This window comes from Catharus ustulatus, chromosome Z (genome assembly GCF_009819885.2).
Source record: "Catharus ustulatus isolate bCatUst1 chromosome Z, bCatUst1.pri.v2, whole genome shotgun sequence".
In the NCBI taxonomy this organism is placed as follows: Eukaryota; Metazoa; Chordata; class Aves; order Passeriformes; family Turdidae; genus Catharus; species Catharus ustulatus.
The window spans coordinates 9,653,044-9,668,210 of NC_046262.2; the positions used below are offsets into that span (position 1 = coordinate 9,653,044).

A 15,167-nucleotide genomic window follows, 5' to 3' on the forward strand; every position below is an offset into this window, starting at 1 on the left:
ACAGGACAGATGGATCTGGGGAAGTTTGTATTTCAACAAAATAGTTGCAGCGAGTCCTATATTTACACCTGGAGGAGGGATGGGTATTTACATGACCCGATGGGGTTATATACAGGGAAAAGGGAGACTGGGGAAGGGGGGAGTTGCGGCATAGAAGCCTGACCTGGCCAAGGAGTCAATCTTGGCAGGAATCCCCATTTCCCCCCCACCCCAGGGAGAGGTTGACATGGGCAACAACTTCTACTGGGGGCCAGGTACTGAAAAGAGAAGGCAAAGTGCCCTTCGGGGCAGCCAGGCCCCGGAGAAGCTCAGAGCCAGCTGAGCCACAGGGGAGAGGGTGGGAGTGGCAGACCTCAGAGGGTGGGGGGGATACAAGGTCCCTCAGGCTGGGTCAGGGCTGGTTACCCTACTTCAGCAGAGGCTGTGGGGAAGGTGAGCTTTGCTGGTGCTGATAGAAGGGGGCAGACGGTGTTGTGGCCGCTGCCCCACCTTGCCCAGGCCCTGCAGAAGCAGGGGGGCTGCAGAGGCAGGTGGATGCAGTGGTGAGGGGGGGGTGGTGCCGGTGCATCTTGGGGCACCAGAAAGCACTGGTGGCCCCAGTGAGCTGGGGGCACTGCCACAGCCACTAGGCTCAAATGACTTAAGGGTCTTTCCTCTCACCCAGCAGCCAGTAAGTCCGCATCTTTCCCTTGCCCTGGAGGCAGAGGTGAGCAAGTTAGACCCTGCCCACCCCTGGAGCTGCTTCTTGGGTGTCATCCCCAGCATCGAGGGCAACAAGGGGTCCCAGACCCAACCCACCTCCCCATCACATTCCCCCGTGGTTGGAAGGGCTGGTACCCCACCAGCATCATTGTGCCCTTACCTTCATTTCTACATCCCCACGCAGCTCCAGCTCAAAGCAGCCAAACTCATCCAGGACTTCTTTGGTAGCAGATGACACGTGGATCTTCAGGGCTGAGTAGCACAGAGGGGCAAGAGAGACATGGCTTGGTGCCACAGGAATAGAACAAACCCTGCAGCTCTGGACCTCAGTTGCCAGCCCCACGGCTTACCCTGGCCATTGGATTCCATGCGGGATGCGGTGTTCACCGTGTCCCCAAAGAGGCAGTACCGCGGCATTTTCAGACCCACCACTCCGGCACACACGGGACCTGCAGGTACAGAGGCGTTCGGGGATGATGCAGGGCAGGGAGGGCAAGCACCCCTCAGCTGGCTAGTGTGTGGGCTCACCAGTGTGTATGCCAATGCGCAGGTGCAGCTGGTCGTTGGGACGGTGACGGATCTTAAAGGTTTTGACAGCCTCGAGCAGGGCCAGGGCCATGCGGACAATCTCACGGGCATGCAGCTTCCCGTTGCGCACCGGCAGCCCCGAGACCACCATGTAGGCATCCCCAATGGTTTCCACCTGTGGGGGCAGGGGGGCAGGTACAACCTGGGCTCCTTGCTACCTGCCTTACTTTGAGAGGCTGTGCTTGCTCACCATGCCACTCACCTTGTAGACATCGAAATTGTCAATAATGGCATCAAAGCAAGTATAGAGATCATTCAGCAGCATCACGACCTGGATGGAACAAGGGAGTGTGTGCATCTAGTAGTGGACATGTCACTCCAATCCTAGAGATGGCACTGCCAGGGTGTGAGACCTCCAGCAGCCCTACAGATGCACTGCCCCCCAAGTCCTGCTCTAACCTGCATGGGAGTGCTCTCTGCCGAAAGGGCGGTGAAGCCCACGATGTCACTGAAGTAGATGGTGACACTGTCGAAAGCCTCAGCCCGCACTGTCTCTCCACGCTTCAGCTGCTCTGCCACAGAACTGGCAAGGATAGTGGTGAGCTCCACCCCAACCCACTGTTCCCCCTGCAACTCTTGCCCCACACCAGCATGGAAGGCAAGGCACCCCAAGCTTGCACAGCAGCAGGTGCATACTGAACCAATGCCAACCCTCAGTCCCACACATTCCCTTGTGTCCCCCTCTCACTGGGGCAGAATCTGGTAGAGGAGGTTCTCTGCCTTGCGCTTCTCCTCCAGGTAGGCCTGTGTCCTCTCTTCCACCAGCTTCTCTAGGTTGTTGGCATACTGCTCCATGCGTGACAGCAGGTTGTCCAGGATGCTGGTGCTTCCCTCCCTGCCAGGGTGCAGTCAGTTGGCACTGCAGGAAGAGGTGTGCCCTTGCAAGCACCACTTCCATCCACGGCTGTCCCCACTCCCACCCAGCGCCACCATCCCCACATGCCAGCCACCCACTTGTTGAATCTACGGATGAAGATCTTGATCTGACTGAAGTCAGGGCGCTCAGCTGGCTCCTGCGCCCAGCAGCGTTCCATCAGCACTGCCAGCTCCTCGCTGTGCACCCCAATGTCGATGGAGGGTCGGAAGAAGGGCTTCTGGCTGTTACGCACCTTCTGCACGATCTCTGCCAGGGTGTGGCCAACAGTGAGCATCAGACCTCCACGGTGGGGCAGGACCTCCACACACGTGCTCCCAATCCTCACCTTTAGGGCTCAGGTCCATGCCCTCGATGTAGAAGGGGCCATTGCGCAAAGCAACCTCCTGCACGATGATGCCGAAGCTGTAGACATCAGCTTTCTGCATGCCCGGTGTGGGCAGGTGCCCCTTCTGCAGCAGCTCTGGAGCTGTCCACAGCTTCTCTGATGGGACAAAGCAATGGAGCAGTGAGACAAGGCTACCCCATCCCCCTGGTTCTCCCAGGTAGGCACTCACTGGCATAGAGTGCATGCGTGTCCTCGTTGTCACTGGGCGAGCGGAAGCTGGCCAGGCCATAGTCGGTGATCTTCAGCACAAAGCGGCTGTCCACCACACAGTTGGATGACTTGAGGCTGCCGTGATGGCCAATGATGCTGTTGTGCAGGAAAGCCATTCCCTGGGACAGATGGACACAGTGAAGCTCATATTTCTCAGACATCTCCCCCATCCCCTCACACCCGTCAGCTGGGTACCTTGACAATGTCATTGATGAGGGAGTAACGAAACATCCAGTCCAGGTTGATGCTCTCATTCTCCAGGACATCCTGGGGTAGCACATTGAGTAGACCCCACCAAGCACCCAGGTTACGGTGATGGCAGCCTCACCAAGTGCCCAGGTGGGTCTGCAGCACCCACCCCCACCCCTTCACTGGCCTCTGACACCTGCTTGGACGGCTCAGCTGTGAGCCTTACAGGGAGGGTTCAGGTGGCCACCAGCATCCACAGCCCTGTCTACAACACCCAGCCCAGCTGGGTCACCAGGAGTGTGTAAGTGTCACCCTCAGTGTCCCTAAGCCCTGCTACCTGCAAGCTGCCCCGTGGGCAGTACTCGGTGATGATGCAGATGTTGGGGGGGTCGATGCACGCCCCGATGAAGCGGGTCAGGTGGTTGAACTGGATGTCTCGCATCTGCAGGTGGAAATGCACCCAGGACAGTCTTGAGGTCAAAGGGCATGAGCTGCTGCTCCCACTATCCTCCCACATGCCTAGGACCATTCCCTGCACCCCCAAGCAGGTTGTCCACCCTAGCCCAGACCCCAAACCTACATGTTTTAGCTCGAAGAGCACCTGCCGTGTCAACTCGATGCGCTTCTTGTTGATGTGCTTAATGGCCACAACATTGCCCTGGGATGTTTGGGAAGGAGAAAAGGTCAATGTCCACTGGATGAATTTGCAAATGGAAGGAAAGTACCAATATTCTGCGATGGGGTGCAGCCAAGGGGGAGCACAGCAGAGCTGGGGCATTTCGGAGGGAGGACTCAGCTCCCTGGTGTCTGCACTGACCTTGAAGTGGCCGGTGTTGGCAAAGATCTGGTACTTGCCATGGGTGGTCATCAGGGAGCCATAGCTGGAGCCACGCTGTAGGAAGGAGGGGATTAGGGAGAGGAACCTTGGGATGGAGGAATGGCCTGCACTAATGGAGCAGGGCAGGGACATCCAGGGTGTGCAGGAGATGGTGCAGGATGGGCTCTAAGGGTCAGGACAAGCTCTGCTTGCTCTGTAGAAAAGGTAAAGGCTCTGGGATGAGGCATGGTGAACTGCACCAAGTGTAGGACATGGATAAGGTGTGTCTGTGTAGGGGATGGAGGGCAACATAGGGGCTTGATGAAGTATGTTGCTACATAGAGGACTCAGGGATGTGTAGAGGGTGGATCTACAGTGGCTCTGCAGGGGATGGAAAGTCATGCCAGGGATGGAGAAGGAGGAATGGAGAGGATGGGAATGGAGAGCTATGTAAGGATGAAGGGCTGTGTTGAGGACAGACACAGTGGGGCTGTGGCTCTGTCGGAAACACAGGGCCTTGTAAGAAATCAACAGGGAGGGGTGTTGTGCAGGGAGGGAGGGCAGCACAGGGGCAGGGTGGTGCCTCACGGATGGCTCCTCTCACCAGGGACAAGGTGAGCCGGCTGCCCGCTGCCTTGTGGTACCGCTCAGGACTTCCAAACTGCAGCTCATCCCAGCGGATCCTCCAGAGCATGCTGGCAAGCTCCTTCTCCAGCATCAGCTTCCTGGGGAACACACAGGGGTCAGCCCCCCATCACTGCTGCCCTGCCTGCCCGCCCATCAGACACCCTGACTGACCTGAAGATGAGGAAGCTGGAGATGCCAAACATGACAAAGGTGAGGCCAGTGCCCAACGCCACGATGGCCAGCATAGAGAGGGGGGCTGCAGGCAGGAGAGGATACGTCAGGGTGGCCCAGCTGGCTATGATGGCCAGACTGACATGCACCCGTATGGGAGCTTGCTAGGGTCCAAGGGATGTGGGGACCCAGGACACGCACTTTTATCACAGGAGGGGTCATCCACATCAAAGACACAGGGAGGGTTATCCAAGGGGGGAGCCCCCTTCACCCAGGGGATGGGTCGTCCCAGCCAGTGGATTTGCTTCTCCACACCCGAATAGTGTCCCACCACCTAAGGCAGAGAGAGGTGAGGCCACCCCCAGACCCCACTATCCCATCTCCCAACCCCAGCCAGGGGGAACCTGGTGCTGGCCTTCACCTCATACTGCCCGGTCTTGGGGTCACCCATGGCCCATAAGTTGAAGTCAGTGTCCCGGTCATTGTTGCTGTCCATGCTCACAAGCCCAGTCACACCTGTGGGAAAATTAAGATGCAGGTGGGATGGGCATTGAGTTCCACCACCCCCATGGCACCCACAACCCAGCTGCGCCCATCCCAGCATTACCCTGGAACTTGCGGTCCCGCATCTTCTCGATGATGTGGGTGGCGTTTTTCTTGGAGCCGCCCTCACGCAGAGTCTCATTCAGCACCATGGCGTACAGCAGCATCCCATCATAGAAACACCCCGCCACCAGGTTCATCTGCCAAGGGGAATCTAAGCACACCCACAGCCAGGCACACAGGAGCATCCCAGAACCTTCACACCAGGACCACGCAGCCACCCACAGCCCCATAACCACTCTGGGGGCAATGTGCACCCTGCACGGATGGCAGTGCCTGTGGCTGTTCCCACCAGGGATGACCCTTCTGGCACTGTCTGTGGCTGTGTCCCACCCTCTGTATTCTGGTGAGGTGATCAGACCCATGTGAAGGGACCCCATTACCCCAGCATGCAGGGGGACTCACTCACCAGGGAGTAGTTGAGCTGCACCCCAAATTTCTGCTTAGCTCGCCGGATGAGCTGGGTTTGGAAATGCTGGTACTCCGGATTTTGTGGCTCGTAGTAGGTGATCACCAGCACCATCTGCAATCAAGCACAGCACCCTCTTTCACACACTGGGGCCAGCTGGGGAGGTTTCTGTCCCCAGGCAGGTGGGTGCAGCTCACCTGGAAAGCCTCACGCAGCCCTGAGTCCTGGCCCGGGCTCTCCTGCCAGGGTTTGAAGGGGTCACGGGCAGAGTCGCCCCGCAGGCTCTCCCCGAATACGTCCAGGTAGAAGAAGACGTAGTCACCATTGGTGAGGTTCTCCTGTTGTGCCAGCTGCATGATCTGCTGCAGCATCTCTAGCGGCCCGCATAGATACACCACTGTCAGAGAGAGGCAAGGGCTTCAGTGGGGCAGGGACTGCCCACACTGCCAGGAATGGGGCAGATGGGGCAGAGCAGCCCCGGGAGCACACGGCTGCTGCGGGGGTGAAGGGTGCGGTGGTGGTGGTAAAAGGATTAGGGAGATGGGGCGGTGCTTGGCTCACACCTCCCATGGCCAGACCCACAGCCCTTGCTGGCACAGACCCACTCTTGCCCCATCAGTCATCTCGGACAGAAGGGGGAAAGGAGAACAGGGAAAATCTTGCTCGAAATCATGAGGGGGATGCCCCAGGCACAGACCCCACACACCCTGATCCAGCAAAAGCCAGCCAGAGGATGTCTCCCCTCTACATCAGCTTCCTGGCTGCTCCATGCCAGCCCTAGCCATGGAATCAGGGGCCTGGGAGAGGCACTGGAGCCGTGAGCCGGAGGCCCCTGGGGAACCCGGGCTGTGGAATGGGACAAACCCATGTTTGGGTTCGTGGCCGGCTGTCCGTGCGGCAGGAATGCGCAGGTTCCCAGATTCCAGCACCTTCGGCGGCCGTTAATTGGAAACAGAGCATCTCGCCGGTGTGACCCACACGGCAAGGGGGTGCCTGGGCCCCGTCGGGCCGTCCTGCCTGCCCCCACCCTCTGCTCGGGGCTCGGTCAGCCCCCATGGGATGCCCACCCAAGTGCTGTGTGGGGCCGGCGTGCGGCTGGCACAGGGCATCACAGGCTGTGGGGATGGGAGCCTGAAAGTGTCCGAACCCCCCCAAGCAGGGGCCCTCCGTGCCCTTGCTGAGGATCCTGACACTGCCTCCTCCCTCCCCCCGGAAAACCAGGGCCCCCGCTCCAGCCAGTCTGGCTGAGAACCCGGGATTGAGCAACGGAGGAGGCGGCGGCAGCGGGTGCTGGAGGAATGTCACGCTTGGGCGCTGGCCCCGACACACAGCTCTTCTGCATGAGGCCCAGCGCCCCGGCTGGACCTGGGGAGTGGGAGGCTGGGGACAGCAAGGAAGGGCCACACTCCGGGAAGGGGTCTCTGCTCCTAGAAGGCACCTAGCCCCGAAGGCACCCAGCCATGTGGGCAGCAGGGCTGGCCGGGCCACCCGCAGGGGCAGTGAGGAAGCCCACAGGTGGGAGAAGAGACCCAGCATAGCCACCTTGGGCACAGGGAGTCCACAGCAAAGTTGGGAGCTTTTCCTCTGCATGGGGGAGAGGGAAATCACAGCAACGTGGGCTGTGTGTGAGCAAAAGCCTGTTTCAGGGTTTGAAATGGTTCCCTCTGAATGCTGCAATACTTCAAATAAACACTCTTGGCTTCTCCACTTTGCTAGTCTTGCATCGAGAAACGTCCCCAAATTTCTCATCTAGGATGGGCAGCTCAGCACCTCCTCAACATGCAGAGCCTGAGGGTTCCCCCCAAAGACATAGATGGGACCCTCCCCATCCCACTGCAGGCGCCAAGAAAAGGGAGCCACAGGAGCTGGGGAGACACAACAGCTGGTGGCAGATGGTGGGACACTGCAGGCAGCCAGCCCCTGCGGCGGCAGCAAAAGCCTGCCTGGTCAAAGGCCACCGAGCAAGGGGATGGACGGCGCCTAGACAGCTCCCTGGGGACAGGTTGCATGAGCTGTGCAGAAGGAAGGGTCAATGCTTGGGGCTCTCCCTGAGGCAGGCAGCTGCCTCCAGCTGGCAGCTTCCTGCACAGGCAGCAGCGCCTTAGGGGGCTCACGCACACCCCAGGGGCCAGCAAATGGCCAAAGGCAGCCTCAGCATCACCCAGGACAAGGGGGACAAAGTTCTGCAAGGCTGGAGTGCATCCAGACCCCTGACATTTACTTAGGGGGTGTCTCTGGTGTAGGTGGCAGACTGCCACGTTCCAGGGAAGGGGCAGGACCACGAGCAAACAGATGAGGTGGCAGAATACTGCTTGACCCCTGCATGATGGAAGATAACCCTGAAATGAGGGCCAATCCCAGGTTCAGGCAGAAAAGCCCGGTTTCAAGCAGTCCCACCAGCACAGGGCACTGCAGCACAAACACCATTGCCCTGGCCTGGGGATAGTGTGAGGGTGAGGACCAAATGCACTCCCCTCCAGCAGCACTACCCAGTCATCTCCCCAGGCAGGGCACCTGGGCTTTTTGCAGGCAGATGCTCCGGTAATTCCCTCAACCACAGCTCTAATTATATCAATGCTTTTACAAATGGCAGGAGAAACGTGGGCCCCTGCACGTCGTCTAGGGCACTGGTGAGAGGGTAAATCCCACCCCCCTCATGCCCATTCATTAGACCTGTGAACGTCAAGAACCAGCGGTGCTAGGGGTGCACGGAGGGACAGTGAAGCAGCTTTCTCTATACCAAACTCTTGCCTGTGACTTGGGAGAAGGAAGGTGATGCCAAGAGGGATGATACATGCTGTTACTGCAGGTCATAGACATGGATGCAGCTGAAGACCCTGCTTCCATCTCCACACCATTCTGTGCAGGGATCTCAACCCCTTGGACAGCCTTGCAAGTCCCCATTCCCTGCCCCAGCACCTGGGCCAGGCAGGAAAGGACCTATTACCAGCTCCGCAGCTCTGAGCACCCACCTCTGTGGGGCCAAGCACGCAGCTCCACTCAGCTCCATATCCTGGTGCCGTCTCTGAACCGTGGCCCAGAGCCTCCTGACATCCCATGGCAGGGAGAATGGAATTACATTATCTTTAAGGTCCCTTTCAACACAAACCATTCCATGGTTCAGTGATACTATAACCTCAGCTTAGAAAGCCCTCAGGTCTCTGCCCACGCCTGGCCTTCATCATCAGCAGCCAGTGACCCTCTGCTGCACTAGGAGGGATTGATTCCCATTCGGGTGATTTATGGCACCAAGACATGTTGACAGGAAACACTGATTTGAGCCATTCTCCGTGCAGTGTCCTTTGCCCTCATCCCATAATAAGCTCCAAACCCCATGGCTGGTGATGGTACATGCAAGAGGTCCCATCCCAATGAGGCAGCCATGGGATGCTCACTCCGTGGACTCAGCCTCACTGGCCTCAGTCGTGACAGGAGCCCAGTCCAGCACCCCAAAGCACCTCCCCCTGCAGCCTGGTCCTGCCCAACCTTGGACACAAGTCCTGCTGGCCCATCTGGCTCCACTTATCCTGGCTAGATGTCCTTCCTAATGACACAGCATCTCAGAATCCATTAAGAAGCATTGCAGAGTGGCTGACTCCAGGATTGATACACCCTGCTCATCAATAATGAAAGAGCATCAGGCTACCCTTGCTCTCCAGCTGCCTCTGCAAGCCCCTCCATTTCCTCCCGCTCCCAATATAGCTGCTCTCCTGGGGCACTCGCAAGGCACCAAATTGATTTATCCCTCCATCAGCAGGGTGGGGCTATCACAGCCCCATCCTGGGGGTGCAGCAGGGACAGGCACAGCCGTGGTGCCCAGCTACCAGTCTGGGGGGCTCTGCGTGAGCATGGCACAGCCACCTAGGTATGTTGGAGTAACCACAGCTGATGCTGTCCTTCAGAGAGCCACATCCACTGCATCATGTTCAGCCTCCAAGGGCATGCCTGGGTCACCCTGATGCTGCTAACACAGAGGGTGGGGTGGTCCCACAGGGTGCCCAGCACAGCATGTGTCTCACCACACTGGGGGTCTGCCCCAGCTCTTGCTGGCAAAGGTTGACCAGGCTGGGGGCCTGGGAAGGAGACACTGTGCCCCTTCCTCCTGGTGCATCCTGGCCCTTCCACTGGCACAGGGTTTGGCCAGGGAGGGGCTCAGGTCCTGTCTTGGTGTGAGCTCACCTCCTGTACAGGTCCTGCTGCTCCTCCAGCCCCACTGTGACAAAATGTGCTCAATCCTCACTGTACCCCACACAGAGGCCATTTTGTCCACCCCTCCCTGTGCCCCACACGGGTCCCACTGTGCGCTCAGCCCATCCTCATGCCCCACACAGGTCCCACTGTGCCTCCAGTCCCTCCTTGTGCTCCACAGGGGTCCCACTCTTCCTCTGGCCCCTTGCCATGCCCCACCACACAGGTGTCACTCTGCCCACTCCCTGCTGCACCCCACACGAGTCCCACCAGACCCTTGGTCCCCTGCCATGGCTCACATGGGCGCCATTTTGCTCTCAACTCCTCACAAGTCCCACTGTGTCCTCAGACCCTTCATGGTGCCCCACAAAGATTCCACTGTCTCTTTGGACTGTTGCTGCACCCCACATGATCACACTGTGTTCCCATCCCCTTGCATCCCAAATGTACCTCACTGCCCTCTCCGACACTTGCTGTGCCCTATGTGGATCTCTCCATTGCGCCCTAACCCCTTGGTGTGCCCCAAACAGGTCCCACTGCCACCCCTGGTCCCTGTTTCTGCCACACATGCATCCTACCATGTTTCCAGCCCTTTGCTCTGTCCTGCAGTGGTCCCACTGTGTCCCCATCCCCTCTCTGTGCCCCAGATGGGTCCTGCTGCTCCCTTAACCCCTTGCTGTAGCTTCCGTGTTGTCCATAGTACCCCAGTCTCCTTACTGCACCCCACCCTTCCCTTTCCTGTGCCCCAGACGGGCCCAATGCCCCCCCATGGTCCCCCACACGGATCCCACCACACCCTCAGCCCCTCGCTGTGCCCCGCGGAGGATTTTGCCTCCCCCCCTCGGAGCCCTACGCAGATCTCCCGAGGGGACCCCCCTCCGCTCTCCTTTCCTCCTCCCACTCCCACACCGCCACCCCCTCTCCCCGGGCACTCAGCCCGATCCCGCCCGTGGTCACCGTGTCCCCCCCGCACCCCACGCCGCGCCACCCCACGCACCGCGCCCGTTGGTTTTGATGAAGTGGACGGCCGTGTCGGGGCCACCCTCCTCGGGGGAGTAGATGTGGACGGTGACGGTGAGGTTGTTGCCATCCTGCAGCTCCTGGTAGATACCCTCGACGGTGAAGTAGTAGGGTCGGTCGTCCGTCTTGTGGTCCACGTAGAGGAGCACGGCGCGGGCACTCCAGTTGAAGTGCGCGTGGAGGTGGGAGACGAAGGCGCCCAGTTTGGGTGCCGAGGGCCCGGTGCGCACCGTCGTGCTGTAGTGCTCCCGCTTGCGGCTGAAACCCGCTGCCACCGCCCCGCCGGTGATGAGGGGCAGCCGCCAGTGAGAGGCGAAGCGCCCCACGGACGCGGCGGGGTACACGCAGCCCGGCCCGAACAGCACGTCGGGGTCGTGGTAGAGCTTCAGGTCCACGGCGTTGAGCGGTGCCACGTACTCGGAGCAGGCGCCCTCCAGCTCCGAGCTCATGAACTCGACGCGCACCGAGAAGGGCCGCGGCAGCAGCGGCGGTTCGCCCCGCTCCAGCGCTTCCAGCGCCAGGCTGAGCGCCGGACCCACGCGCGGCCAAGCCCACGCGTAGCTCACGTTGCGCTCCGGCAGCACCACCGCCACCGTCAAGTTTGCGGGCGCCCCGTCGGGGGTCGCCGCCCGCCGCCCCGCGCCCGTCGGTACCGGCAGCAGCAGCAGCGCCAGCAGCGGCAGCGGCGGAGCCATGGGCCGCGCTGGCTCCTCCGCCCCGGCCGCCGCCCGCCGCTCCGGCGCCCCCGCCGCGCCCCCGCCCGCCGACCGCCACCGACCGCCCACCCCCGGGGGGGCGGCGCCGCCGGTCCCCGCCCGGCCGGCCGGGCACGGGGATGGGCGGCACCGCGGCGGGGCGGGGGGCGGTGTCCCCGGAGGGGGGGGGCCAGGGGTGGGGCTAGCGGGGAGCGGGGCGCTGGTTGGGGTGGTGGGGGGATGGCGGAGTGCTGGGCACCTCTGGCTTCTAGGTTGGCGAAGTGCTATGGGATCCCCGGTGGGGCGTTAGAGAGCGCTGTCCCCAGGTCCGGCGGCCCCGAGTAGGCAGGGACTGAGGAGGGGATGCCTGTGTTTTAGGGGGTCCGGGAGGCGAGGTAGGAAGGGGTATCCGTGTTCGGGGTGTCCCCAGTGGGTGGGGGACCGAGGGAGGAGTACTTTGGTTCTGGTGAGGTGCAGTGAAGGAGAATCGGAGAAGAGGGCATCGGTTTGGGGCCGGGGACTGCGGTGCTAGGCTTCTGGGCATAGGGGTTGGGAGCGGGCTCGGGGAGCCCCATCGCGGGATTAAGGGAAGCAAGTCCCCCAGCCGGCAGCTCCCAGTGGGCAGGGACTGAGGAGCGGGTACATAGGATCTAGGGTCCGTGAGGAGAACTGGGGAGGGAACATTAGGGTTCGGACTGTCCTCACTGGGCGGGGGTTTGAGAAAGAGGTACCTGGGTTCGAGAGCGAAAGTGAGAGAGCATCCGGGTTCTGGGGTACCCCAATGCCTACAGACTGGGGAGGGGATGTCTCATGCTGGGTATCCCCAGGGTTTGGGGAAGTCATTGGGGTGTGGGGGATGCGCGTGATAGGGCAAAGGGAGGGGTGCAAGGATGTGAAGGGATACATGGCCAGCTGGAAGGGGAGGGAATATCCTGGGTGCGAGTGTCCTCACAAGGGATTCTTGGGAGGTCTTAAATTGTGGGATGAAGGAGGAATCAGGCTCTGAGGAGACGTTGCCCGGGATCTGGCTAGCTCCCCTGTGGGGGCTTCCAGTGCTTTGGCCGTGGGTATCTCCCCTGGGGGAAGGACAGGAGGTTGGAGATGTCCTTGGGGATTTGGGATGCAGGGAGGTACCTAGGGAGTTGGACCCTGAGAACTGATACGCTCTGAGGAACGCCCCAGACGAGATGCCCCTGACACCCAGTGTGTCTCCCCAGTAATGGAGGGTGCACTGGGACCCGCGCCACAGGGGCCTGGCCGACACAAGACCTGGTGGGGCAGGAGGCAGGGAATGGCAGGGGGCTGGATGCGTGTCACCACAGCTTTTCGGGCTTCAGCCCCTCTGCTATGGGACACAGGCCTGTGGGGTGGTGGGGTACGAGGGTAGATGCCTCCGAGTGGAGCACAGGGAAGCGCTCGGGGTGCAATGAGCCTCGCACAAGCCCCCATGGCACCGTGGAACTGGGATAATGGGGGCAGAGCAGGGCTGCCGGTTCTCCGGGGAATTTGGGAACGACCTAAGGGGATGTCATGGGCTTCCATGAGGGGTCACCCAGCCAAGGGGGACACAGAGGTGCCGTGCGTTTGTTTGCAGGGCGCTTCGGTGGGGCAAGGGGGCTCGGCGGGAGCAGCATGCCTGCGGTGCATTCCTGGCATTCCCAGCCTGCTGCCTACTTCCATCGGGCGGGGGTGGGGGGCGATAGAGACTGGAGAGGGGCGTTGGGGGTGGTGCCAGCCCCTGCCCCACGTTTCAGAGCTGTGTGCGGCGGGATGCTTGTGTGTGGGAGCACAGCGGGGGCGCACTGGCTGCACCGCAGGTCTTGCCGGTGTCACTGGCCCTTCCAGGTCCTGTGTGGCTCAGATGCCTGAGAGATGCTGCGCTGAGCACCGGGCTGGGTGTCGCTGGCCCCTCCCGGGATTTTGGGGCAGGCTGGGATTTTGGTGCAGAGCAGCACCGCGGGCATAGCACCACAGGGTGCCTCGGGATGTGTCGTTCCACCTCTGAGGTTGTCGGAAATCACAGTCCCTGTCACTATCCCTGTCACTGTCCCTGCCATTCACACTGCAGGTGTCCCCGCCACGAGTGATGCATGTCTCCGGTCGTGCGGTCACGCAGCTCGGCTCACCCAGTCCGGCACAACCCGAGACGAAGGAATTGCATTGCCGGCTATAAATATCTCGGTCAAGTGCGGTACGGAGCTGGCAGCGGTGCCTGAGCCGAAGGACAGTGAAATCCAACCTACAGTGATTACAGCGAGAAATGAGAAGCTGGAAAGATCATGGAAGAACCATGGAGTGTGGGGCTGGACATGGTGGGATGGTGACGGTCCCGCTGGAGACCGCCGTGTCAGTGAAATCACCCCTGCTCTGGGGGCACAGATAGTGGCACACCTTGTACCCGGTAGGTGCCCCCAGCCCAGCCCTGTGGCTCCTGTCCCGAGCCTCCGGTGGCACAGGCCGGGGACAAAGGGGACACAGAGGGGCTGGCAACAGACTGAGGGGGAAAAGCCGCCGCCACGACCTCTCCGGGAGGTGGTGCAGCTTCTGCAGGACCTGCGGCAGGCGGGGTGCCGCCAGCCAAAGAACGACTCGTAAAACAAAACAAAGATCTAGGAAGGAAAGCAGAGGTGGTGGAGGGAAGGAGGGAGAAGCCGGTGGAGATTCGCGGCTGGAGGGATGGGGTGCGTGACATGCCCCTGACGGGGAATGTGGGTGCGGGGGCGCCCTGTGAGTGCGCGTGTGAGCCACCAGAGGGGGCCCGGCCACCGCCCCGGGCCGCGCACCGACAGCGAACCGACACCGCACCGACAGCGAACCGACACCGCACCGACAGCGAACCGACAGCGAACCGACACCGCACCGACAGCGAACCGACAGCGAACCGACAGCGAACCGACACCGCACCGACAGCGAACCGACACCGCACAGACAGCGAACCGACAGCGAACCGACAGCGAACCGACACCGCGCAGACAGCGAACCGACAGCGAACCGACACCGCACAGACAGCGAACCGACACCGCACCGACAGCGAACCGACAGCGAACCGACACCGCACCGACAGCGAACCGACACCGCACCAACAGCGAACCGACAGCGAACCGACACCGCACCGACAGCGAACCGACACCGCGCAGACAGCGCAGTGACAGCGAACTGACAGTGAACCAACAGTGAACCGACACCACACTGACACCACACTGACACCATACTGAGCCGCACTGAAACCACACCCAGACCAGACACAAACCATACACACCATACACACACCATACACACACCTTACACACACCGTACACACACCTTACACACACTGTACACACACCATACACACACGATACACACACGATACACACACTGTACACACTGTACACACACCTTACACACACTGTACACACACCATACACACACCTTACACACACTGTACACACACCTTACACACACTGTACACACACCATACACACACCATACACACACCTTACACACACTGTACACACACTGTACACACACCATACACACACTGTACACACACCACACACACCATACACAGACCATACACGCACCATATACACCATACACACCATACACACACCATACACACAGGCCATACACTCCCTATCCATACAGATGTATTATACTTTAGGATTTTTGTAACTCCGATGCACATTCCCTGTCCGACAGTTTCA

The 15,167-nt window shown here is 60.5% G+C and overlaps 1 protein-coding gene and 1 long non-coding RNA gene across 2 annotated transcripts; one reads left to right on the forward strand and one right to left on the reverse strand.

Annotated features, from left to right (window-relative positions):
* Positions 1 to 10: 10 nt before the first annotated feature.
* Positions 11 to 11,481, reverse strand: NPR2 (natriuretic peptide receptor 2). The gene is made up of 22 exons (XM_033086063.1): positions 10,764 to 11,481; positions 5,776 to 5,975; positions 5,579 to 5,692; positions 5,174 to 5,309; positions 4,988 to 5,082; positions 4,768 to 4,900; positions 4,567 to 4,651; positions 4,373 to 4,493; positions 3,769 to 3,843; positions 3,532 to 3,609; positions 3,289 to 3,393; positions 2,958 to 3,029; positions 2,722 to 2,881; positions 2,493 to 2,648; positions 2,245 to 2,413; positions 1,979 to 2,125; positions 1,690 to 1,813; positions 1,493 to 1,561; positions 1,231 to 1,405; positions 1,053 to 1,151; positions 863 to 954; positions 11 to 694 (listed from the first exon to the last, which is right to left on the reverse strand). Exons 1-22 carry the CDS (start codon positions 11,479 to 11,481, stop codon positions 641 to 643), a joined length of 3,177 nt encoding a protein of 1,058 aa, XP_032941954.1. The 3' UTR covers positions 11 to 640.
* LOC117010942 lies at positions 4,518 to 7,283 on the forward strand. The gene is made up of 2 exons (XR_004420792.1): positions 4,518 to 4,605; positions 6,800 to 7,283. It is a non-coding gene; the product is annotated as an uncharacterized LOC117010942 (long non-coding RNA).
* Positions 11,482 to 15,167: the final 3,686 nt, after the last annotated feature.

Coding starts and splice junctions, on each gene's coding strand:
- NPR2 (XM_033086063.1), bottom strand. CDS start 11,481: ATGGCTCCGCCGCTGCCGCTGCTGGCGCTGCTGCTGCTGCCGGTACCG. Junction 3,844..4,372: donor GCCGGCTCACCTTGTCCCTG/GTGAGAGGAGCC, acceptor TCCTTCCTACAG/CGTGGCTCCAGCTATGGCTC. Junction 1,406..1,492: donor ACAATTTCGATGTCTACAAG/GTGAGTGGCATG, acceptor CTGCCCCCACAG/GTGGAAACCATTGGGGATGC.